The 23,410-nt window shown below is 53.0% G+C and overlaps 1 protein-coding gene across 1 annotated transcript in view; it reads left to right on the forward strand.

Moving 5' to 3' along the window:
* The first annotated feature begins 17,072 nt into the window (after positions 1 to 17,072).
* LOC144797699 (immunoglobulin kappa light chain-like) overlaps positions 17,073 to 23,410 on the forward strand; it is a 73,651-nt gene continuing 67,313 nt past the window's right edge. The window contains exon 1 of the mRNA XM_078668433.1: positions 17,073 to 17,193. Coding sequence (XP_078524559.1) covers positions 17,148 to 17,193 — 46 coding nt within the window. The 5' untranslated portion in view covers positions 17,073 to 17,147. The remainder of the gene's footprint in view (positions 17,194 to 23,410) is intronic.

The raw sequence follows: 23,410 nt of genomic DNA on the forward strand, positions 1-23,410 counted from the left end.
TATGTGACAATTGTATATTTTTAAAAGTTTGCACAATTACAGCAGTACAGACAGAGTATGTCTCAGGAGGAAGAGTGGTTTAAAGATGGATAGCTGCAGAAGAATCCTGAGAAGAGAATTTATTCTGTGTGAACCTCAAGAGTAGGCGATATGTGAACTCAGGTGTGTACACCCGCTGAAACCAGCCTTGGCTTCCTTGTTTTCATGTCTACAGGAAACCTTGACCAGCAGTGCTGGCTCAGCTGTTCCTATTGGAGCAGGACCAAGGCTGATTTGCATATGGCTGGACCCTAAGTGAAGTAACATGGTGGGCCAAACATAGACTCCAAGCAATTGACAATGGATGAGACTTGTGCAAACATTCCATAGACGCCCCAAACGTCACAGATATGCCCAGACCTGGGTTCAAGTGGCACAGATACGCCCAGACATGGGTTTGACGCTCGCGTGTCCACTTGACGCAAGTTGCATCCCGCGGATGAGGCCCAACGAGGATTGGTCCATATCTGGGCCCGGTTGTGTTCTCCCGCTAAAGGAGGCGGGGTTGGCCTGGCAGTTTGGGCTGGACTGTTCTTAATGGAACAGGTGCACATCTTAGTTCCATATGGACTGCCCTTTTCTGGGGTGTCTGGTTGGACTTGAAAGGGTGGCCCCCAATGATTTTCCCACCTGAGCGTTTTGTAGCCTTCAGCCATCATTGGAGGGTTTTATTTTCTTTAAAAAACATATCTCTTTGCGCTGGTATCTTTGTTCATTCAATTGTTTTTAAAACAACAAACAAAACCCTCGATTATACAAAGGAAAGAAACATCTGTGCGGATTATCTGAACCAAGCTTCCGTCGCTGGGTGGACGAGCTCTGGTGTCAGGGGTACGTTTCCTGTTTGCACCGGAAGCCCCGTCCCTCCCCCGCCACAGGAAGCAGTGGGGCGGCCTGAGTCAGGGCTGCAAAGAAAGCTTGTGGTCCCTGCACACCTTATGCAGCTGAAGGGCGCACGCTGCGCCCCAGTCCTGCGCCCCTGGGGGCCCCCGCCTCCCCTCCCCCCGCCCCCGCACACCTCCAGGCCATGCTTCGCTATTAATGCACCACAACAAACTCACACCTCTCCTGGCCTCTATAAAGTGCGTCGGTCGAAAGAGGGTTAAGTGATGTATAATAAAAACGTTTTATTTTTTAATTTAGGTCTTCAAACCACAATTTTCCCATCTCCGGGCACTTTAACAACAGGTGGTTGTATTATTTAATTTAACGGCCTCGACATCAGATGGATGAAGGTTGAGTTGGTTGGGGTCTTTCAAGCTTCAGATCTGGGCTTCAGAGCAGATGTTAGCAGTGAGCGCTCAACTCGCTGAGCCATCTTGCTGGTACATGTAACATCTCTTACCTCACTGGCATTGTGCGTCGAAGCTGAAGACCCGGGGTCCTAGTATCCCCAAGCTGGATGTATGTTTGAATGAGCTCCTGGGGGAAGGCAGTCCCAGGGCATCCGGGCGACCAACTGGCTTGGGTGCAAATTCAGGACGGTCAGTGTAAAAATTCAGGATAAAGGGTCAGAATTAAGGACAAAAATTCAGGACAGAAGGTTAAAATTCAGGACAAAAATCCATCCAATAAAATGGACTATTAATTACACATTTACAATATTTCTAGCAGGAAGTGAACCCCTAGCTCTCCCCAACCATCTGTAAAATTGTCTTGTTTAATCCTATCAAGTTTAATGAATTAATTAGCAGTCGGGTGTACTTTCAAATGCACCATTTATCACCAATGTATTGGAGGAGAGCGCCCTCCCTCCGGCCTGATGTCGAATTGTCCGCCATTCCTCTGCATTCACCAATGCTATAGGCCGAACGTGTTTTAAAATGAGTGGTTTGCCCTCATGCCCCAAAATCATTGGTAGAAAAACCAGCATCTTCATGTAAAGGTCCCTTTAAATATTATATACAATGTTCTCCATTTCTGCTCTCCCGTAAAATGCACCGTGTGCCACATTATCTGAAATGTGGCACTGTACAACCTAAAGAACATATAATTAAGCGAGAGTGAGACTTAAAATAAAAAAATCTTTATGGAGATAGGTCCCATTCTGACCCTGCTGTCCACAGGGAGGGCAGTTAGTTCAGAGAACTATGGGGCATATTATCAAGCACTGCGTTAAAATTATCACCACTTTATCGGCAGAAAACTGCCGCTAAAGAGGCGATAATGGGCTTGATAATATGCTGTTGAGAATTCCCATAGAAGCCCAGGTTGAGACCAGAACCTGGGCTTCTATTGGAATTCCAAGGGTATATTATCAAGCCCATTATCGCCGCTTTAGCGGCAGTTTTCTGCTGCTTAAGCGGCGATAATTTTACCGTTGTTTCTTGATAATATGCCCCTGTGATTTAGGATCAGGAGGCAACTGTGCCTTTAATAAGTGCAGCCCGGAACAGGGTGATCGCAAGGGACCGCTCCCCAAGGACAGGAGTGAAGAGCGAAGCGCCCTGTCCGCAGGGCCTGGATGGGGGCATACTGGCTCTCCTGATGGTGAGGGGAGGTATAGGGCAGTTTGGGGTGCTACAGGGGCTCCACATTGCAGTCCTGGAAAGTATCTTTGCAAAGCACTGACCCCTTGTCACTCAGTTTCTTTTTGAGGTGATTCTGACCAACTGGAGACCTTCAGGGCTCCTGGGCGCTCAGTAGTAACAGCGCCCTCTTGTGGCAAGCACCACTGCGGGTTTGTGCACAGAGCCTCCTCAAAGACCAGGTGAATGAATACTAGGGGTGGGTGATATATTCTGCTTCGCCGGCTAAATTGGCGGAATCTTGGTCACTCTGCGTTACCCTTGTAGCGCGGAGTTCGGCAAAATCCCGCCAACCGCCGCTTGGTGGAGTTTTTCTCGCACATGGCTTGAAAATAGTAAGTTGTTGAGCATGAGCGAGATTTGGCTTCCCCTAGTTTGATTATCATCTCCTGGAGGGCACTTACCGAGATTTCTTCAATGAGGGCGGTTGCGACCGTTCACGGACAGAAAGCTGCCAATCTACTCGAGCAGCAGCAAAATCAACTCCAGAAGCAGCGTGCTCTGGCGAGCTCTGGCGTGCCACGCGGTGCCGTTCGTGCTGATTTTTCATTGCGGAACGAGCTCCTGGTGGTAAATCACTGTGCGAGCAGCTCAACATGCCTATTTCTGCCCATTTATGGATTCTGCAGAATTTTGCAGAGTTTTTGGGTTACTACGCAGAATTCCGCGAAGTAAAATTCTGCGAGTTCAGCCTTAGCCTGTAAATAAGTACTGTGTAGACAGCTTTCTAGAGATGTCACAAAAACATCCCTCATGATGTCGGCGCACTCCGTCAAGCCAGCCTTAAAAACTCTCAGGCGTTTTTCTTGGTCTGAACAGGCCCTCTGCCCTGTCTGGTGTCCCATACCACAGTGGATATCATACTTTGATTTATTGAGTGTTTTCTATAGCACATTCGCGATCCGGAGGGTATCATAGCGCTGTAGAGTAAACAAGGTAAAAACAGGTTACAGTTTGGAGGATAAATACACATCTGGAGGAAATGTGCAACGGTTCGATACAGGAGAGAGAGAGAGAGAGAGAGAGAGAAGGGGGAGGGGAAACAACCATTACGACGTGGTCATAACACAGCAGTACCATTACAACGCGGATATTAGAACGCAAGTCGTTACCATGACTTGCGCTGGAGGTCGCTCTAGACTAAGGAATCGTGTGATTTACTATTCCAACACCTTCCCTACTGTACGTAGGCTGGAGTTGGAATAGTAAATCTTACTATTCCTAAGTCCAGCACCGCACAGTGCAAGTCGTGGTAACGACTTGCGATGTAAAAGCTGCGTTGTGATGGTACTGCGCTGTTATGCACTGCTTTGTACCATCATACATCTGGGGGAGAGAGTACTTTCTTCACCCTGCAGCGCCTTGAGACCCTCATGGGTGAGTAGCGCGCTATATAAACCCCTGATTGATTGATTGATTGATTGATTCAAGGGATATCGACTGGTCAGTGCCGTGATATCTCTCAAGCAGGAGGGACCTAACGCTCTTCTTGAAAGAAGCAAATCTCTCGAGGTAGCAAGTTCCAGATCCTTGGAGCATTTTGGTGAAGGCGCCTGGGTGGGACCACTCTACCTTGAATGTAGGTGGCTCAATGAGCAGTGTGTCCGAGCCTCGTAGGGCGACGTTGCCTGCGGAGAGGGTGGGCAGGCAGGCCAGGTGTTTAGGGGTCCCAAGCGCTTCATGAGTAACTCAAGCCACTTTGAAACTGCGTTGGACTTCAATCAGTGTCCACTTCAGAGTGGTCAGTATGAGAGGGATGTATGATGTTACAATGCACACTTTTACAACGCATACCTTTACAACACATTTTTTACAACGCATTTTGTACAACACATCCCATTACAACGCATGCCATTACAACGAAATTTTAAAAACTAAATTTACAACGCATTCCATTACAACGCATAATACCTTTACAACACATACCATTACAACGCATAACATTACATTGCATGTATGGTAAGTATTGGATAGTGTTGGGGTAAAAATTACTATTCTAACTCCAGGGGGTGCAACAGTAGGGTAAGTGTTGGATAGCGTAGGGGTAAAAAATACTATTCTAACTCCAGGGGGTGCAACAGTAGGGTAAGTGTTGGATAGTGTAGGGGTAAAAAATACTATTCTAACTCCAGGGGGTGCAACAGTAGGGTAAGTGTTGGATAGTGTAGGGGTAAAAAATACTATTCTAACTCCAGGGGGTGCAACAGTAGGGTAAGTGTTGGATAGTGTAGGGGTAAAAAATACTATTCTAACTCCAGGGGGTGCAACAGTAGGGTAAGTGTTGGATAGTGTTGGGGTAAAAAATACTATTCTAACTCCAGGGGGTGCAACTGTAGGGTAAGTGTTGGATGGTAATGTTATCCGTTGTAATGGTATGCGTTGTAATGACTGAGTTGTAATGACATGCGTTGTAGTGGTGTGCGTTGTAGTGTCATGCGTTGTAATGGTTGCGTTGTAATTGCATGCGTTGTAATGGATGTTGTGTTGTAAAAGTTTTGTTGTAATGGTAGTGCGTTGTAAAAGTTGCGTTGTAAAGGTTGTTTCCCGTACGAGAGGGATGTGGTCAAAGCTTCTGTCTCCCGAGACTAGCCGTGCGTCCACTTCGAGGGTGGCCTTCATGAGTGCGATGTGAGGTTCCGGGGTGCCACCTAGAATCCTGTTCCCATAGTCAAGCCTGGAGGTTACAAGCACCAGGAAGCCTTTCAGAACTCAGTGGCAGATGAAAGCTTGGATCTTTTTTAGGAGTCTGAGCTGAACAGGAAGTCTTTGGCTGTGGAGTTGCAATGGGGATCATTGTGGAGGGGACAGATGAGGAGAAATTAAGTCTTTAGTGGGTTTAACTTTACGTTATTGACGGAAAGCCATGACTTAACAATTTTACAGTATTATTTTGTTGAGAACATCGTCCAGAGGTGAGATTTGTAGGTAAAGCTGTGTGTCATCCGCATGTAGATGGTATGTGATTGTTGGAGTATGAGTGTAAGGGGCTCCATCTAGAGGATGAAGAGTGGGGTGCATGAATAGGTGTAGAATATAGTAGGGGTGCAGTTACCAGTGGTGCAGCCGGGGCGATGCACTGGGGCCCAGAGGGGCTAGAGGCCCAGCCTGCCCTGCAACTGGGGCCCAGAGGGGCTAGGGGCCCAGCCTGCCCTGCAACTGGGGCCCAGAGGGGCTAGAGGCCCAGCCTGCCCTGCAACTGGGGCCCAGAGGGGCTAGGGGCCCAGCCTGCCCCACACTGGGGCCCAGAGGGGCTAGGGGCCCAGCCTGCCCTGCAACTGGGGCCCAGAGGGGCTAGGGGCCCAGCCTGCCCTGCAACTGGGGCCCAGAGGGGCTAGAGGCCCAGCCTGCCCTGCAACTGGGGCCCAGAGGGGCTAGAGGCCCAGCCTGCCCTGCAACTGGGGCCCAGAGGGGCTAGGGGCCCAGCCTGCCCCACACTGGGGCCCAGCCTGCCCCACACTGGGGCCCAGAGGGGCTAGGGGCCCAGCCTGCCCTGCAACTGGGGCCCAGAGGGGCTAGGGGCCCAGCCTGCCCTGCAACTGGGGCCCTGAGGGGCTAGAGGCCCAGCCTGCCCTGCAACTGGGGCCCAGAGGGGCTAGAGGCCCAGCCTGCCCTGCAACTGGGGCCCAGAGGGGCTAGGGGCCCAGAGGGGCTAGGGGCCCAGCCTGCCCTGCAACTGGGGCCCAGAGGGGCTAGGGGCCCAGCCTGCCCTGCAACTGGGGCCCAGAGGGGCTAGAGGCCCAGCCTGCCCTGCAACTGGGGCCCAGAGGGGCTAGGGGCCCAGCCTGCCCTGCAACTGGGGCCCAGAGGGGCTAGGGGCCCAGCTTGCCCGGCAACTGGAGCCCAGAAGGGCTAGGGGCCCAGCCTGCCCTGCAACTGGGGCCCAGAGGGGCTAGGGGCCCAGCCTGCCCTGCAACTGGGGCCCAGAGGGGCTAGGGGCCCAGCCTGCCCTGCAACTGGGGTCCAGAGGGGCTAGGGGCCCAGCCTGCCCTGCAACTGGGGTCCAGAGGGGCTAGGGGCCCAGCCTGCCCTGCAACTGGAGCCCAGAAGGGCTAGGGGCCCAGCCTGCCCTGCAACTGGAGCCCAGAGGGGCTAGGGGCCCAGCCTGCCCGGCAACTGGAGCCCAGAAGGGCTAGGGGCCCAGCCTGCCATGCAACTGGGGTCCAGAGGGGCTAGGGGCCCAGCCTGCCCGGCAACTGGAGCCCAGAAGGGCTGGGGCCCAGCCTGCCCTGCAACTGGGGCCCAGAGGGGCTAGGGGCCCAGCCTGCCCGGCAACTGGAGCCCAGAAGGGCTAGGGGCCCAGCCTGCCCTGCAACTGGGGTCCAGAGGGGCTAGGGTCCCAGCCTGCCCGGCAACTGGAGCCCAGAGGGGCTAGGGGCCCAGCCTGCCCTGCAACTGGGGCCCAGAGGGGCTAGAGGCCCAGCCTGCCATGCAACTGGGGTCCAGAGGGGCTAAGGGCCCAGCCTGCCCTGCAACTGGGGCCCAGAGGGGCTAGAGGCCCAGCCTGCCATGCAACTGGGGTCCAGAGGGGCTAAGGGCCCAGCCTGCCCTGCAACTGGGGCCCAGAGGGGCTAGGGGCCCAGCCTGCCCCGCACCAGCGGCAGATATTCTTAAAGCCGCTAGTTCAGAACTTCTTAGAATTGACATTTACAAAGTTTTTTCAGACAATCCGTTATAAATGATGTTACGTTTTTCCTCCTTATTTTGTGAAAACTGAAACCAATGTACGATTAATTGGCAATAGACCTGCTGATTATGCATTAAACTTATAGACAATTGATCAGATAGTCTGTATGTTTCACTTTCACTGTTTCCTCCCTGTCCAGAGGGCGTATGATTGACCCTTTTTAGGTCGCGCTTGGGCAGCGTATGCGCTGCGAGCCATGCTGTATTTGAATATGGAGTTGAAGCTCCGCCCACTCTCTGTCCATATTTGTCATTGGCTTGTGTCATTGTCCTTTGTAAATGCTGGCTTCTGATTTGTTAATAGGCTTGTTAGTCCCTCCTTAGTACCGCCTTGTCTTCATTTGAAACCTCCCAAAAGGACTGGCCCTTTTTGTTCAAATCTGTTTTATTTTTTAACACAGCGTTAAGCCTACAACCTCTAGCCGAGGCCGGCCGCGCAGGATGTATCTCGTCGAGTTCTGTGTCAGTGCAATCGGGGAAAAGCTTTAACACAGCGCCTCGCCTACAACCCTCCCAGGAGGGCCGGCCGCATGGCTTAGGGGTGCCGTGGTCAAAGTCTTGCCATACTCATGAGTGTATTCGCTTTGGCAGGTAGGATGCGTGGAGGGCAGGTAGCCCAGCTATCTCTAACAGCCCAACGGGGGCACAACCATCTCAAGAGAGGATAGGCGCCAGGGTGGCAAGTAGGAAGAAAGAGAGTAGGAAGGTCAAAGAGGCTTACGGACAGACAAAGCGGAGGGGGGGGAAAGGAGGGGGAGGTTCGATGGAATAGCGGGTATTGGCAGCATGGCGGGGGGTAGAGTGCAGGGGGGCGTGCGTGTGTGTGATCGCAGCCGCGGTGTGGAAGGTGATCAGGGATGAAATCTGGTCGGGTCTCTAGGGACAAGTACGTCCTCGAATAGGTGCAGAGCGCGGAGTCTAGTGGGCATGTGTCGCGCATATTCCACAGAACAGAGATGACGCACCAAGGGCTCCCAAACCGCCTTGAAGCGCACATCTCGCGCCTGTAGACTGGCCGTAAGTAGCTCCATCGCTAGGACCTGCCAAAGGCGCACAAACCAGGCGGCTATGGGAGGTGCCTCCGCTCGCTTCCAGTACAGGGCAATGAGTTGCTTAGCGGCACCTAGCATTTGGAGTGTGAGGGTCCAATCTCCACGAGTGAGCGCCGTGAGCGTAGCAGGACGTACGCCAAGTAGGATCACGCTCACTTCCTCGGGCAGCGGGAACCCCAACACCCCCTTGATATGGCTAAGCACCTCCTTCCAGAAAACAGTAAGGGCCGGACACGTCCACCATATATGCACGAAGTCACCAGTCGCAGATTCACACCTCCAGCACTTCGGGGAGGCGGTGGGGAACATCTGACTAAGGCGGAGGGGGGTGTAGTACCATTGCGTAAGTAGTTTGTAGGCGTTTTCCCTCTGTGGAATGCTGCGGTATACCTTGGGTATATCCCGCCACAGTCTGCTCCATTGAGAGGGGGCAATGTCTACGCCCGTCGCTAATTGCCATTGCCTCTGATAGGGGTGTTCTGGCGCCAATATGGGGTGCTGCAGAATGTAATATATCTGGGAGATTAGCCTCTTCAATCCCCCGAGGGAGCGCGCCAATTTCTCAAAGGGCGTGTATGCTCGGGTAGCCGCTTGGTACATTTCGTCCCCGGTAGTCCAGTGGCGTAGCTGGACGTGTTGTAAGGCAGCTTGCGGCGGCACCCGAAATTCCTCCCTGCAATCCATCCAAGATTTGGGCATGCCCTCAGAAAAGAGGTCTCCAGCTACTCTACAGTCCCCTTGAATCCATTTATCAAACGCCCGAGTCCGGTGGGCCGGGGGGAACTGCGGATTCCCCTCTATCGGGGTGTGGGGGGACGGGAACGTGGTCAGACCTCTAGGCACGGCTATGTTATCCCAGATGTCAAGTACCGTTTTCGTGGGTACTGCAAGGTACGCACTTCTCGAGCGTGCAGCTCGCGGAAGCCAAGGCAGGTCCCATATTGTACATCCAGTGACCGCTCGGTCCATGTGGAACCAGTGTTTATCGCTTTCGCGTGCGCCCCATTCCACCACGAATCGGAGATGTGCCGCCCAGTAGTAGTGCACCAAATTGGGACAGGCCAGGCCTCCTCTGTCTCTCGGTTCCATGAGGACCTTTTGCGAGAACCGAGGGCGTTTCCCACCCCAGATAAAGGACGTGATCTCCCGCTGGAGGGCCCGGATACAGTGAAGCGGTGTAGGGGTGGGTAGACATTGGAATACATAGAGAATTCGGGGGAGGATCGACATTTTAACTGCGTTGAGACGCCCCAGCCAGGACATCATCAACGGTTTCCATTTCCTAAGGTCCTCTAACACAGCTTTACGACACTCCGTCCAGTTTACCGAGGACCAGGAGTCCAAGTGGGGGGTCAGGGCGAGGCCCAAGTATCTAATATGGCTCTCCGCCCATCGATAGGGTACGGACTCCTTCAGGGAGAGGACGTCCGCAGTAGGCATCGTGAGGTTGAGTGCCCAAGATTTGGTGTGGTTTATTTTGAGGCCCGACGCTCGTTCATACAGACAGAGTACATCGTGGACCGCTGGTAGAAACGTGCGAGGGTGTGTAAGGGTGAGAATCATATCGTCCGCAAAGAGCGCCACCTTATTGTCTCTCCCCCCAAGGGATATTCCATGTATTCTGGGGTCACGTCTGATCAGTGCCGCCAGGGGCTCTACCGCCAGGGCAAACAGGAGTGGCGAGAGGGGGCACCCCTGCCTCGTGCCTCGGTGTATCGCCAACGGCGGTGTAAGTTGGCCATTTATCCTGATCCTGGCCTGTGGACCCCGGTACGGGGCCATAACATACGCTATCATTTTGGGGCCCAGGCCTAGCTTCCGGTGGGTCTCCTTCAAGAAGGTCCAGTCCACCCGGTCGAAAGCCTTCTCCGCGTCGAGCGAGAGAAGGCAAGCAGGGATATCCCAATGTCGCACTTTGCCCACCAAGTGGGCCAGTCTGCGCACATTGTCGGCTCCCTGCCGGTCGCGGATGAATCCCACTTGATCCGGGTTCACCAACCCTGGCATGTACGGGTCTAGTCGCTTAGCCAGGATCTTAGTATATATCTTCAGGTCAGTGTTCAGGAGGGCAATGGGCCGATAGGAAGCACACAGCGCAGGATCTTTCCCTGGCTTCGGTATTAGTGCGATTTCCGCCATTCCCATGTCAGGGGACGGTCCCACCTCGTCTGAGAAGGAGTGGAACAATCTCAGCAGATGGGGGCGAAGCTGGGTTTGGAAGGTGCGATAGAAGGAGAGCGGCAGGCCATCGGGTCCCGGAGTTTTCCCCATGGGAAGATCTTTAAGAGCCGAGGAGATCTCATCCTCAAGTATGGGCTCTTCCAACTCCGCCGTTTGATGCGGCAATAGGGGGGGTCCCCTCAAAGTCAGCGAGGACAGCAGCCCGCGCCTCTGCTGATGTAGGTTCCTCCGCATATAAGGAAGAATAGTAGGCCACAAAGGCGTCCTGCTTGGCTCGCTCGGTGACTGCGCATTTACCATCCTGATGTCGCAGATTAGCGATGTGAGCTCTAGCCATCCGCGCCTTTAGCCGTCTCGCCAGTTGTCTACCTACTTTATCCCCCCCTTCGTAGTATTTCTGTTTTAGCGCTAAGAGGGAGTGTTCTGCCTTGTTAGTGCGTATGAGGCGAAGTTGTCCCCTGAGGTTTGCCAGTTTCCTCCTGGACGCCAGCGAGGACCGTTCCCTGTCGTGCGCCTCCGCCTGTTTGATCTCACCTGCCAGATCAGCCTCCAGCTTACAGGCCGCTCTCCTTCTCGCGATCGCCAGAGAAGTGATATGCCCCCGTATGGTGGCCTTAAAGGCATCCCACACTACCGGGAATGGTGTCTCCGGGATGTCATTGAGAGTGAAGTACGAGTCTATGGCTTCCCGAATGCTATCAACATCTTCCGGGTCTCGAAGAACGCTCGGTGGGAGATGCCAACGTCGCTCCCGGGGGCGCACGCCCGCGGGTCCTGCAACAGCAGTTCCACATGTGCATGATCCGACAGCGAGATATCTGAGATGGTGACCTTCAGCGTTTCTCGCGCCAGGGCTAGAGAGGTGAAAAGGTGGTCAATGCGCGAGTACGTTCTGTGGGAGTGCGAGTAGAAGGTATAGTCACGGACTCCTGGGTTATGGTACCTCCACGCATCCACCAGCCCTAGGTCCGTGATCTGCTCTTTCAGTGCGGCCGACATTGCGCCCGTGCCGCTAAACGTGTTGTCTCCACGATCTATGTCTGGGTCCCACACCAGGTTGAAGTCCCCGCCTAAGATTGTGTGGGGTTCGCCAGCTTGGAACTGGTCCCTTAGGAGTGCCTGGAGAAATTTGTCCTGCGACTGGTTAGGTGCATACATGTTGCCCAGGGTGTACTGTGTCCCGCCCATCTGTACCGTGGCCCGAAGGAAGCGTCCATCACCACTCTTGTAGGGTCTTGTGGATCCCCGCCTAAAGCCCGCTCTGCAGAGAATGGCCACCCCCGCCGTTTTAGTGTCAGCTGACGCCCAGAATTGCATGGGGTATCTGGGATGTGCCATGCGGCCCGTGTCTCCCCGCAGGAGATGTGTCTCCTGAAGGAAGACAATGTCAGGAGAATGTTGCAGGAGATAGCGCCACACCTGTTTCCGCTTGTTGGGGGAGTTAAGTCCTTTGACATTAAGCGTCAGGACTTTGAGAGGTGTAGGGACATTCACCGCCATGGAATCAAGGGGAGTAAAGCCGTCTCGCCACCCGGTAGCCCCCACCCCATCAAGCAAGGGGGTCCAGCCACCCCCACCCACCATGACCATGCAGGTTCCATCGACAGTCTCCAGGCCGCCACACTGCATAACTGAAGGGGAAACCAGGTAAAGGGGGGGGTCGAGCGAGAAGTAGGAGGGATAGAACAGGTAAGAAAAGAGGGAACACATAGAGAGAGTATAACCACAACTGGCCAACGTGGCCGTAGTACAATGTCCCAGATTCCGGGCATCCTCTACCCGAGGGTTTGGATGGTCTCAGGAATGTCACTTCCTTGGGGACAAAGTGGGGGTTGTCTTTATCAGAGAAAGTAGTCTCAAGTGCCCCGAGGCCCGACCGCCCCGTTGCTCAGGGTGGATTCGGGGGTATGTATCATAGGGGCAGTGAAGAGAGAGTAGTGTCAGGACAGCCAGGCCGGCAGCATTGGGCCCCGGCGGAAAGACACCACACCCTGATCCTCCAGCCGCCGCAGCTGAACTTCGTGGGCGTCCGCGGGGGGGTAGCTGCAAACCAACGCCTTCCGAACCAATTCCCTTCCCAGCAGTGCCTTGTCGGGACCCCCCGCAGCGCCCCGTCTGCCTCACCTGTTGGAGCGGCGGGCTCCGGCATCAGCGGTGTACGATACAAGGTGCGCCTGGACGCGCAGTCATAGAGGGGCCGCCGGCTTGCAGGGGTCAACCAGCGGTCCGCAGGGGGGGTTCAGGATTGCAAAAAATGTCCGCTGCATCTCAATGGGGTGCAGCATCCTTCACTCCGTTGGGCCCAAGGCGCCGGGGTTCCATAGCTGGCGTGGCAAGGGTTAGGATGAGACCATTCACGGAGTGTGGGGCCCCAAGGTTGGATCCTCGTTGTCGTGCTCAAGGGAGCGGATGTGGTCTATGATGTCCTGCTTTGCCTGGGACATGGAGCCTGCATCCATCGGGGGTGAGCGGCGGCGTCGATTCACTGTGGTCCATTCGGGCCGAGCCGGGGCCCTCTCCGGGCGATTGGTGTGAGCGGGACTGCGTTCCGGGGACTCCGAGAGCTTAAGCAGCTGCGCCGCCTCGTTGTAGGAGCGGATGACTTTGCGTTTGCCTTCCCAACGAAAGATGAGAGCAAAGGGATGTCCCCACTGGTAGGGGATTTCGAGGGCCCTCAGCTTCTCAGTCACCGGGCGGAAGACTTTCCGTCTGTGCAGCGTGTTAGGGGCCAGGTCCTGGAAAATTTGGATCTTATGGGCTCCATATCGCAAATCCTGTTGGTCCCTCGCCGCCTTCAGAATGGCCTCCTTCTCCGTGAAGTAGTGCACACGGGTGATGATGTCTGGGAGGAGACCCGTCTTGCCTCCCGCTCCGAAGATTCGATGTGCCCGGTCCAAAAGCGGCAGGGGGGCTTCCTTGTTGCCCCTCACCTCATGCAGGAGCTGCGCCACATAGGCCATGGTGTCCGTCCCTTCTTCTCCGAGTGGTACGCCCCGGATGCGGAGGTTGTTGCGGCGTCCCCTATTTTCGAGGTCCTCCTGCTTAATCTGAAGTTCGATATTCTGCTCCTCCAGGGTTGCCACTCTCTGCCACAGCTGTTCCAAGTCTTCAGTGCGCGTGTCCACCAGCTTCTCGAGACCGTCTACCCTGTCACCCAGCTCCGTCACATCCTTGCGTAGTTCTTTAACGCACGTTTGCACCTCCGATCTCAGGGACCCTATTTCAGACTTCAGGTCCATCATGAAGGAGGACATGAAGGCTTGTGTCACCGGCGGGGAGTCGGTGACCGATGGTGGCACTTCTTCAGTTGGTGCTGCCGCCCCTGCCTTGCCCCACATGGCAGCCACCGAGGTGCCCTTGGACGTCGTTGCCTGGTCCGGCTTGCCTCCTCTTCCGCGGGTCATGGTCTGTCTTGAGCGCGGCGCTCCACCACCCGATGCTCCGCACGTCGACGTTGGCTCCGCACCCCCCTGGTGCTATAGTTGTGCAGCGGGGGGTCAGAGCACCACCAATTGACCTCCCCCGTAGCAAGCGCCTCCCCTCACGCCGTCCTGTGTCTCCCAGGGAGTGTTATACGTAGGCCCTTTCTTCCGGGGGGTCGCAGGGTGACCGCAGTGGTCAGTCGGTCAGCGCTCTGCGTCTTGGGGGTAGACCTCACCCCGGGATCGGGACGCCGCGGCGCTCTCGCTCCCCACCAGAGGCAGCGTCCCTCAGGAGTGGCAGGTGTGTGGGCCGTCTCCCCACCTCCGTTGTGTCCCCCAAAAAGCAGTTGGGCCCCAGGTCCCTCGGGAAAATGGGGGAGTACTCACGATTCGGAGAGGCCTCACGTCCCCGCCTCAGGCCGGTCCTCCAGGCCGCAGGGGCGCGATCTCCAGCAGGCGAAGCAGGTCGGTCAGGCAGCCACTCGCGGAGGCCCCAACAGCAGGGGGGGCGCAGGCCACTCGCTCTCCCAGCACTGGCTCAGCAAGCGGGTAGGGAGGCGCCCGTGCCGCCCTTTCAGCCCCCTAGACGGCAGCGAGTGCTCGAGGGGCTGGTCAGATGTCGGGGGGCAGGGGTCAAAGGTCCGCTCAGGTGCTCCTGCAGGATCGCCCTTACTGGGCACTCGCCGATGATCTCCACAGTCCGCCGGGGCGGGCGCCTTGGTCACCGACGCCGATGGGGAGGGTCAAGATGGCGGGCGAGCTCCCGTCCGGGAGGACAAGATGGCGGGCGGTCCATCCAGCGCGCCAACTCCCAGCGCGGCAGCGCGGCAGTTCAGAGCACCACCACGGCGCCAGGCTTCAGGGCAGTGAGGGTCCGCCAGGTGCAGGTCTCCAGGCCAGCCTCCCAGGGGACAGTAACTCCGCTGTCGTGTGGCCGTGGTCCGCTTCACCCCCGACGCGGCCTTGCCGCCACTCCAAAGCCGGGTCCTCTCGTAGGTCCAGCAGCCGGGCCAGTACCGCGTCCCCCTCTAGGAGTCGCTCCGCTCGCGACGGCTCCGCCTCCGCTATCAGCAGGCTCCGCGACCTACCGCCCCCAGCCGGGGTTTGCCTCGGAGCGTCCGGTTGTGTCTCCAGGCGCTCTCTCGTTCCGGGCGCCGTCTGCCAGAGATGCAGGACCGCTGCGAGGCGGGAAGATGGCCGCGATATTCCGGCGGCCGGGCCCCCAAGCTTGCAGTCTCCCCCGGCAGTGTCCTCTGCACCGGACCGTCCACCAGGCGAGTCTCCACACTGACAGAGGGTCGGCGGGGGATCAGGGACACAGAGGAAACCCCCGAATAATGCTCAGGAATGCTTATTAGGGCAACGGGGCGACGGAACTCGCTTGAGTTGCGTCCGCTCACATCTCCGCCGTAGCCACGCCCCCTGGACTGGCCCTTTTACTTAGTTTGTTACACGGTACCTCTTATTTAGTCTGTAAGCACTCTTTTCTTTAACGAGTTTTATCCTACTGCAGGCATGACACGCTTTCCTGCAATATTCAGCGCTCCACGCGCTCTTCCAGTTTCCAAGCAGCCCGGGACAATGACGGACGCTTCTTTAAATAGGTCTTGCATTTACAACAGTTTGCACTATTGGCATTGTAAATGACAAAGCCTTTATTTCATGTGTTAATTATCAAAACACATAAATAAAAAAGGCATTGCCATTTACAATGCCAATAGCTTAAACTCTTGCAAATGAGAGACCTATTGCATTGCAAATGCTTGTTTTTAATTTGCTTTCCTATTCAGTGCCTCCCTGGGGCCTTTCTGTTTACTGCTGAGAAAGGGGAGAGGGAGTGGGGGTGACAGAAAGGAAAGAAACAGAAAGCTTCCAAGCTGGCAGCAAAGTGGTCAAAGAGGAGGGGGGGGGAGCAGGATTCACAGATGCAGGATGAAGGCAGGGTGAGCGACACTGCTGACGTCACAGGCACAAGAACTACCACATTCTGTGGTGAACTGTGCATACTTTGTGAAATTATCAGTCTTACTTTTTAAAGAAAACTGTGGGATACAAAGTGAAACAAGCATTGGCATAGCCAATAGGTCTCGCCTTTGGGACCTTATTTAGGTAGAGCTATTGGCTTTGCTAATGTTTTTAGCCCAGTTGTAGACCACAGAGAATCCTATTTTTCAATGTTCCATTGGTTGACAATTTGTTCTCATGCAGTTCTGAGGAACAAGAAAGCAGAAAGAGGAGCAGTAAAGTAAAGTCTGTTTAGCGTGTGAAGAAGTTTGGTATGTGCGGTAGTTTGTTGTGCAGTAGCTGTTAAAATGTTCAGAGAGCATTATTTACTTCGTAATAAATCAGTAACAGAAAATAATAAAATGAAACATGGACGCGGGCTCCCCTGCTCCTCCTCCCCTAGTGCAGAGTACTTGCGGAGTCGTTAATTGTCTCAGTCAGTAAACAAGGAGCATTGACGATCATAAGAACATGACTATTGAAACAAGGTTGCGTAGAGTGACAGGCAGGCTTCTTTCATCATCTAACAAGCCCAGTGGTAGATTCTGAAATTAGTACGGCTGCCTATAGACTAAAAGGTACAGTTTTATATATATATATATTTTTTTTTAATTCATAAGCGGAGAGGTGTAATGAACGGGGCCCTGTGAAGAGTAAAGGGTACATTTCTTTAATTATCTAAAAATTCCAGGGGTGGAGATTTGTAATACATGGGGGCCGGTGAAGAATGACAGGTGCACCTTTATAATCATATAAAACCCCAAAGTGCAGATCTGTAATTCAGGGGGTTCTGTGTAAACAAAGGTGATCCTTCTTGTATTATCTACAAATACCGGCGCGTGAGTGATTCCTAGGGCCCTGTGGAGTATAAAAGCTGCACACAGGTAACCCCCAAGCCCCCAGGAGGTGTGGAACCACCAGGTCTCTGGAGTGGGGGGTCATTCACACTTGCAGCTGCTGCTGCTGCTTTCAGAGCCTCAAGTAATAAATGTGCATCAAAGGACTGTGAGGGCCTCGTGTGGGGTTTGAGGCCACGTGTGGCGTCATTAATGGCCTCATAACTTGCCTTTGCAACACCCCTGGAGAGGGGGGGAGAGAGAGAGAGGGGGGTATAAAAGTGATGGGGGTGGGCTTTCTAACCCGAAGCAGCAAGGACCAATCAGAGGACGAGAAGCTCTCCGTGAGGCCACACTGCGGCCCTGTGAGCTCAGTATCCAATCAGCTGGCAGAGGTGACGGATGGAGGGCGCCAGGTGTACTCTTGTGCTCCTCGTACTCTTCACAGGTGAGCGCTTTTATGGGAACGTTTAGAGAGTGAAAAGCAAAAAGCTTCAATTGCCAACAAAACGTGTGAATACACCATGGCCTTGACGTGGCCCCTGAAGGCGCAGTTTACAGGGGCCTGCCTTCCCTTTAAAGGGGCTGCAATCCCTGGACCCCGGGGCCAGATGTGAGGGTCGCTCTGCCTGGAAGGAGGGGGGTCTCCCGAAGAGGCTGGGGACCTTAAAAGCCAGGAGGGCGGCCTTAGACCGAGGGCTGTGGAGAGAAGCCTGTTCTCGTTCGAGGTGGATTTGCAAAAAATGTTTTATACAAATGGGGAAAAATGTAAAAGACGTGGACGGTCCTAGCGAGACCGCAGTGGAAAGACGTGGAAAATACTAGAGCGCCGTCCGTTTTCAAGGAACAGTCATAGGCGTCAAGGAGCTACTAAAAACAAATATGTATGAACAGAGACAAAAATGTCAACAAGTAAATAACATAAAAAGCTGTAATATATGTGTTGGTGGCATTGGAGGAACTGGTGGGGGGTGGGGGGGGGGGGGTCCCGGATAATCGGCTTCCGCGGAGGCACTTTTGCTGAATTCAATTTGTGTTTCTAGACCTTCTTCGAGCGCTTGTATCTCTATTTCAGAATAGAGGCTCTAGTCTAGAGTATGAATTTATAGCTTTATTATTTTTAGTTTTAAGTTATCCCGCTTTCTCCTACGGATTTTCCAGCATAAATTACAATTTGACTCAAAAGGGACCGGGGTGGGGGCTCGGAGGTCGGTTTACACCAAGAAATAAATTAAAAAAAGGTACATAGAAACGAGATGTTGTTCATTTAGTCCCAGTAATAGATTTCTATTAATTTGCTCTAAACATTTAGTTATATCGACCAGGTTTCTGCTTCAGGAAGTGTTACGTTTTTTGCCGCCTTTTGCTGAAAACCTTAGTTTTAGGGGTTCACGCCGTACCAGTCTCACCGACACCTGTGGTCAGTTCAGCTCTCCCCAAGTGGCCTACAAGGACCCCTGGACTTACGTACCTCTGAGATACTGGGGCTGCTTTGTTTATTTTTTTGTGTTTTTAAGGACTTAAGTTCTGCAAATAGCACAAAGTTCAGACTAAGTTTCAACATTAACAGATAGAAGGCACATGTCATGGCAAGGGTCTGTCGTTCACCGCTCCCTTGCTTTGTAGCTACTTGAAACATACAGACGTACCTCGTAGCGCTAGCCCGTATATTAGAGCATCCTTTGACGTCAGCGTTGGAAACTTCTCCCCTTCTTCAACGAAGAGCACACAGTGCACTCGCTGCGCTGGGACCCCCTGAGCCAGGACAGCCAGACGTGGGCCAGGATCCTGGTCAAACCTTTACGAGAAGTGATGGGCAGATGTTTCCCATGGAGAGTCATTGGACCAGGTTCAGAGTTCAAACTCCCCTGTCGACCTCCCCTTCAAAAATGCAATTTGTGCAACCGACAAATGTGCACGATGCAAAAAGTCGAACATTTGAAAGATGCGCCAGGCTGAGCTTGGCTGAGAGTTGCAAGTGTGCGACTGTCTGCAGCTGCAAAACGCGTGAAACAAAAGTGAGTAGAAGCGGAAAACACGTCTCAGGTGCACGTGGAACACAGGAGCGACCGGTTAATGCCCGAGGACAGATGAGGAAAAATAGATAAACACCCACAGAGGTGAACATCTCCTCTTTACCCTGTTCACCATCACTCTTTTACTTAAGAAAACTGAGGAGATGGGGAATGTCCTGAAAAAAAGGGGATCAGCAGAAAGACCTCACGGTGCGCTGTCTATTCCGTAACAATGGACAAGACAGGAAAAGGGGTAAATAAACTGATAAGTGACCCATCGTTACAATATTTATTTAGCCTTGTTTTATGTCCAATTCAATTGTGAACTGATATTAAAATCTGAACATACAGTGAATTCGATAAGAATTGTACTTTCCAGAATGTTGACACGTTTCGCAACACCGCCGAGTATATTGGTGCTTCTTCAGGGCTAAGATTTCCCTCGTGCTGGGGAGTTTCTACAGTGTGAGCAGGTGAGAGTCCATCAGGGCAGAAATGTAACCTTAGAGGTATTATTGTCAGGTAGCCTACAGTGGTCAAAGTTCTTTGGGCGCGTTGTTGCTTGTTGATCAGACTTCCTTTAACGCGCAAATTCCTGATACCTAGAGGGCTCGATAAACATTGATTCTCACACGTAAAATTAAATTGATCATCCAATCCTTTTATAGGCCTCTATCCTGTCATCTCAAATCACTCCTTTTACATCTACTGTTTTTTTCGGGGTTCTTTAGAGAGCAAAACTTTTTATTTTATTTTTTCTAGTATCTCCCAAACCAGTAACTTAGTAGGGAGAGCCGAGCCTAGCTAAGGTGTAGTTTGGCTCTTGGGGCCATATGTATCAAGCAAATTAGCATTCGCAAAGGCCGAAATTCGCAGAATTTCGGCCTTTGCGAATGCTAATTTGCTAAATGGTATGAATGAAACAATTTGGCAGCAAAATAAGGAATCGCAAAATTTGCCATTCCTTATTTTGCGATTGCACTTAAGGAATCGCAAATTTTGTGATTCTTTAAATGCAATGTATCAAAAAAAAAAAAAATCAAAAATGCCCATAAGGATTCGCAAATTACCACCAACTTCTAGTTGGTGGTAAGTTGCGAATTCTTTTCAAAAAGCAATTTTTTTAAAATCCAAAGGTGCCATATGACGTTCATGCATGCCCTTAGGGCATGTATGTGCGCCATATGCCCACACATGTCATTTTCAGGGGTGCAGCAGGGTGTTCTTGTGACACCCCTGCACCCTTGAAAATATTTGCAATTTGCGATTAGCAAATTGCTAATCGCAAATATCCCCTTCATTCCTATGGGCCTTCTGGCCCATAGAAATGAATGGGAAAATTGCGATTAGCAATTTGCTAATAGCAAATTAGGAATGGTAAGGAATCGCTAAAAAGAAGCGATTTCCTACATACATACCATTTTGCGATTTCTAAATAGCGATTCCTTAAAAATCGCTATTTAGGAATCCCAAAGGTGTATGTTGATACATATGGCCGTAAGAGCCTAAACATGAGCTGAGCCACCAACGTATTTGGAGTTTAAATCATGCAACTCACATCCAGTTCATGTATGATCAGGACCCTTCAAAATTCGAAATAGTGTGTTCCTCTATAGCACGGTGCATTTCATTTCAGCATTTTAATCATTAAATGATTGCATTCAGTGACGCTTTTAGAATCGATAGGTTGTAAACACAAATGTAGGAGCATTCGCCCTTGCGATGACTACAGTGTCATTATTTAATCCCTGTAGTAGTGGTGGTGGGAGTAATTATGGATGGAGTAATATTATAGATTTTAACCATGTACAAGCGAAGGTTTTGTGCAGCGCAAGCCCTGAACAGATGTATTTCAAGACACTTTAATGTGACGATGAAGGGGAAGAACGCACTGTGAAAATAAAAATTGCCTAAGCAGTGGTTCCCCAACTTTTTGTGTATCATTTTTTTTAAAATAAAAAACACTTTGAAATAAAAAAAGAAAAGAAACATGATCCCCTTTTTATAGAATGACAATCTTTCATGACCCACCTGCCTTTGATGGGCACGAGGAGGGCGATTGTTAAATGCAACTAACGCCTGAGTGGCACTAAACCTGGCAATATTTGGCAGCCACCGGCAACCCCAGAACACGGCCTAATCCCTGCTGATGAGGGGTAAATACCCCGAAACACGCGTCCAGGGATGGCGAAGATAGCGTAGATAGCAGAGAATCGAAAGAAGATGCATCGCGGAACACAAACTACACTTACCCCAGTCCTTAGGGGCGATCCCGCTGGTGTGTGAGTAGTGTGCGACCCCACCCCCAATTGTAATGCTAAAGCATGGTGTGGCCGTGCACAGCCATTTAGAGGCAGCACTTGTTCTATCGAAATGGTGGCTAACTTCGCACAGACATTCAGCGTGACTACTAAAACTCTACTGAACACACATGGTAATCTGTGGAAATGTGATTTCCGTGAATATTTTTATTTGTGCATCACTAAGGAAAGGGTCTTGATTTGTTTAGATCCGGTTAAATTCCCTGTTCCCGTGACATCTCAGAATTAGAAAACAAGGGTTTCATCTTCTGTCTTAATTGCTGAATGTGGACTATTCGTTTGCAGGTATTTTCATTTCTGTTGTGTGTTGCACAAAAAAAAAAAAAATCCCACAGCCTTTCCTGCCAGACTCCCTGTACTCCAGCAAGGCTGTCACCTAACTCACTTCAAAAACTCTTCTCACTTTGCAGTCAGAAAATAATTTTTAAAAAAAAGAAAGCAACAATTTGTCAGAAGACCGAGCCCGACATGTGACCTCTGCCTTCGAAGCGCTGCAAATGTGACGCCATTGACTGTAAAAGCCTCTTTATGGACTTTTCTGACCCCAGTTTGGGAGTCGCTGGCCCAGGATAACCCCCTGTGGTGAAGTGGAGCCGGGATTGACTCCAGGTTTACAGGATTTCATTGAGCCCTTCAGACACTGCGTGGTGAGCTCCTTCCAGCCGCCTTTTTACACACACCTTAAGGCGTGGGGCTTTGAGGCGCTAAATCAATCGACTGTGATAATTAAATTCGCAAATAACATGTTAAACCAGACTGAAACACGAAGCTTTTTTGAAAAAAAACCTGAAAGTTCAGATAAGGCCTGTTGTGGTATGTTAATGTGGACTTTATCGACTTCCACTTCCTTCAGCGAGTGACCGATTTTAATAAACACTGAACACCCCCGTGAAGGCGGTGACGTCATGAGGTCTGGGCGATGCACTAGTTGCGTCTTCTTCACACCATCACAAGTGAGGCGCAGGGCTCACACTCACACCCAGCTCCACCGGGCCGGCATTTAGCATTTGTCTTTGCCCTCTGGGGTGGGAACAACGAGTGTGGGTCTCCAGCGCCCTCCATAGCGCCGCGAAAGTCCTTGGGGGGTGCACTTGTCCGCTTTCACAACAAACGGGAAAGGTCCCGCATCTGGCTCGAGCCGGGCCCGAGCCTTCGGCGGCTCGAGCCAGGCCCGAGCCTTCAGCGGGTCGAGCCAGGCCCGAGCCTTCCGCGGCTCGAGCCAGGCCCGAGCCTTCCGCGGCTCGAGCCAGGCCCGAGCCTTCAGCGGATCGAGCCAGGCCCGAGCCTTCCGCGGCTCGAGCCAGGCCCGAGCCTTCCGCGGCTCGAGCCAGGCCCGAGCCTTCAGCGGCTCGAGCCAGGCCCGAGCCTTCCGCGGCTCGAGCCAGGCCCGAGCCTTCCGCGGCTCGAGCCAGGCTCGAGCCGGGCCCGAGCCTTCCGCGGCTCGAGCCAGGCCCGAGCCTTTAGCGGGTCGAGCCAGGCCCGAGCCTTCAGTGGCTCGAGCCGGGCCCGAGCCTTCCGCGGCTCGAGCCAGGCCTGAGCCTTCAGCAGGTCGAGCCAGGCCTGAGCCTTCCGCGGGTCGAGCCAGGCCCGAGCCTTCCGCGGGTCGAACCAGGCCCGAGCCTTCGGCGGCTCGCCCTACTCCATCCAGTTTCCTTATCGATCAGACCTCTGTCCTCTGTGTCTGTGCCCATCACTGAGAGCGGGGATGATCTGAGCCTTCCTCCTCTGTGCCCATCACTGAGAGCGGGGATGGTCTGAGCCTTCCTCCTCTGTGCCCATCACTGACAGCGGGTGGGGTCTGAGCCTTCCTCCTCTGTGCCCATCACCAACAGCGGGGATGGTCTGAGCCTTCCTCCTCTGTGCCCATCACTGACAGCGGGTGGGGTCTGAGCCTTCCTCCTCTGTGCCCATCACCGACAGCGGGGAGGGTCTGAGCCTTTCTCCTCTGTGCCCATCACTGACAGCGGGGAGGGTCTGAGGCTTTCTCTCAGCTCTGAATTCGTGCCTGGAGCTGGCCTCCGCCTGCACCTCATCTGTGCAGCCTAGAAATATTGGGGTGCTCACCCCGCTCTGCACAAATCAGCAATCCTGTCAAACTTCGTACCATGCTCTGTTTACCCCTGGCACCTTGTGCCCCTCAGTTCTGCTTCTTTGTGCATATGTGCACCTTCTTACAACGTGGCAGGCTGCGGCCCTTCTGGGCCTACAGTGGACACCGTTGTCTCACTCCTTCCATCCTTACATGGAGGGACCCAGGCAGAGGCTGGGGTCGAGTCTCTGGACCTGCAGGGCAGGGAGGTTCACGTGCTGGTGAGCCCTGGTGAAGGCT

The sequence above is a fragment of the Lissotriton helveticus genome, chromosome 12 (assembly GCF_964261635.1).
Source record: "Lissotriton helveticus chromosome 12, aLisHel1.1, whole genome shotgun sequence".
NCBI lineage: Eukaryota > Metazoa > Chordata > Amphibia > Caudata > Salamandridae > Lissotriton > Lissotriton helveticus.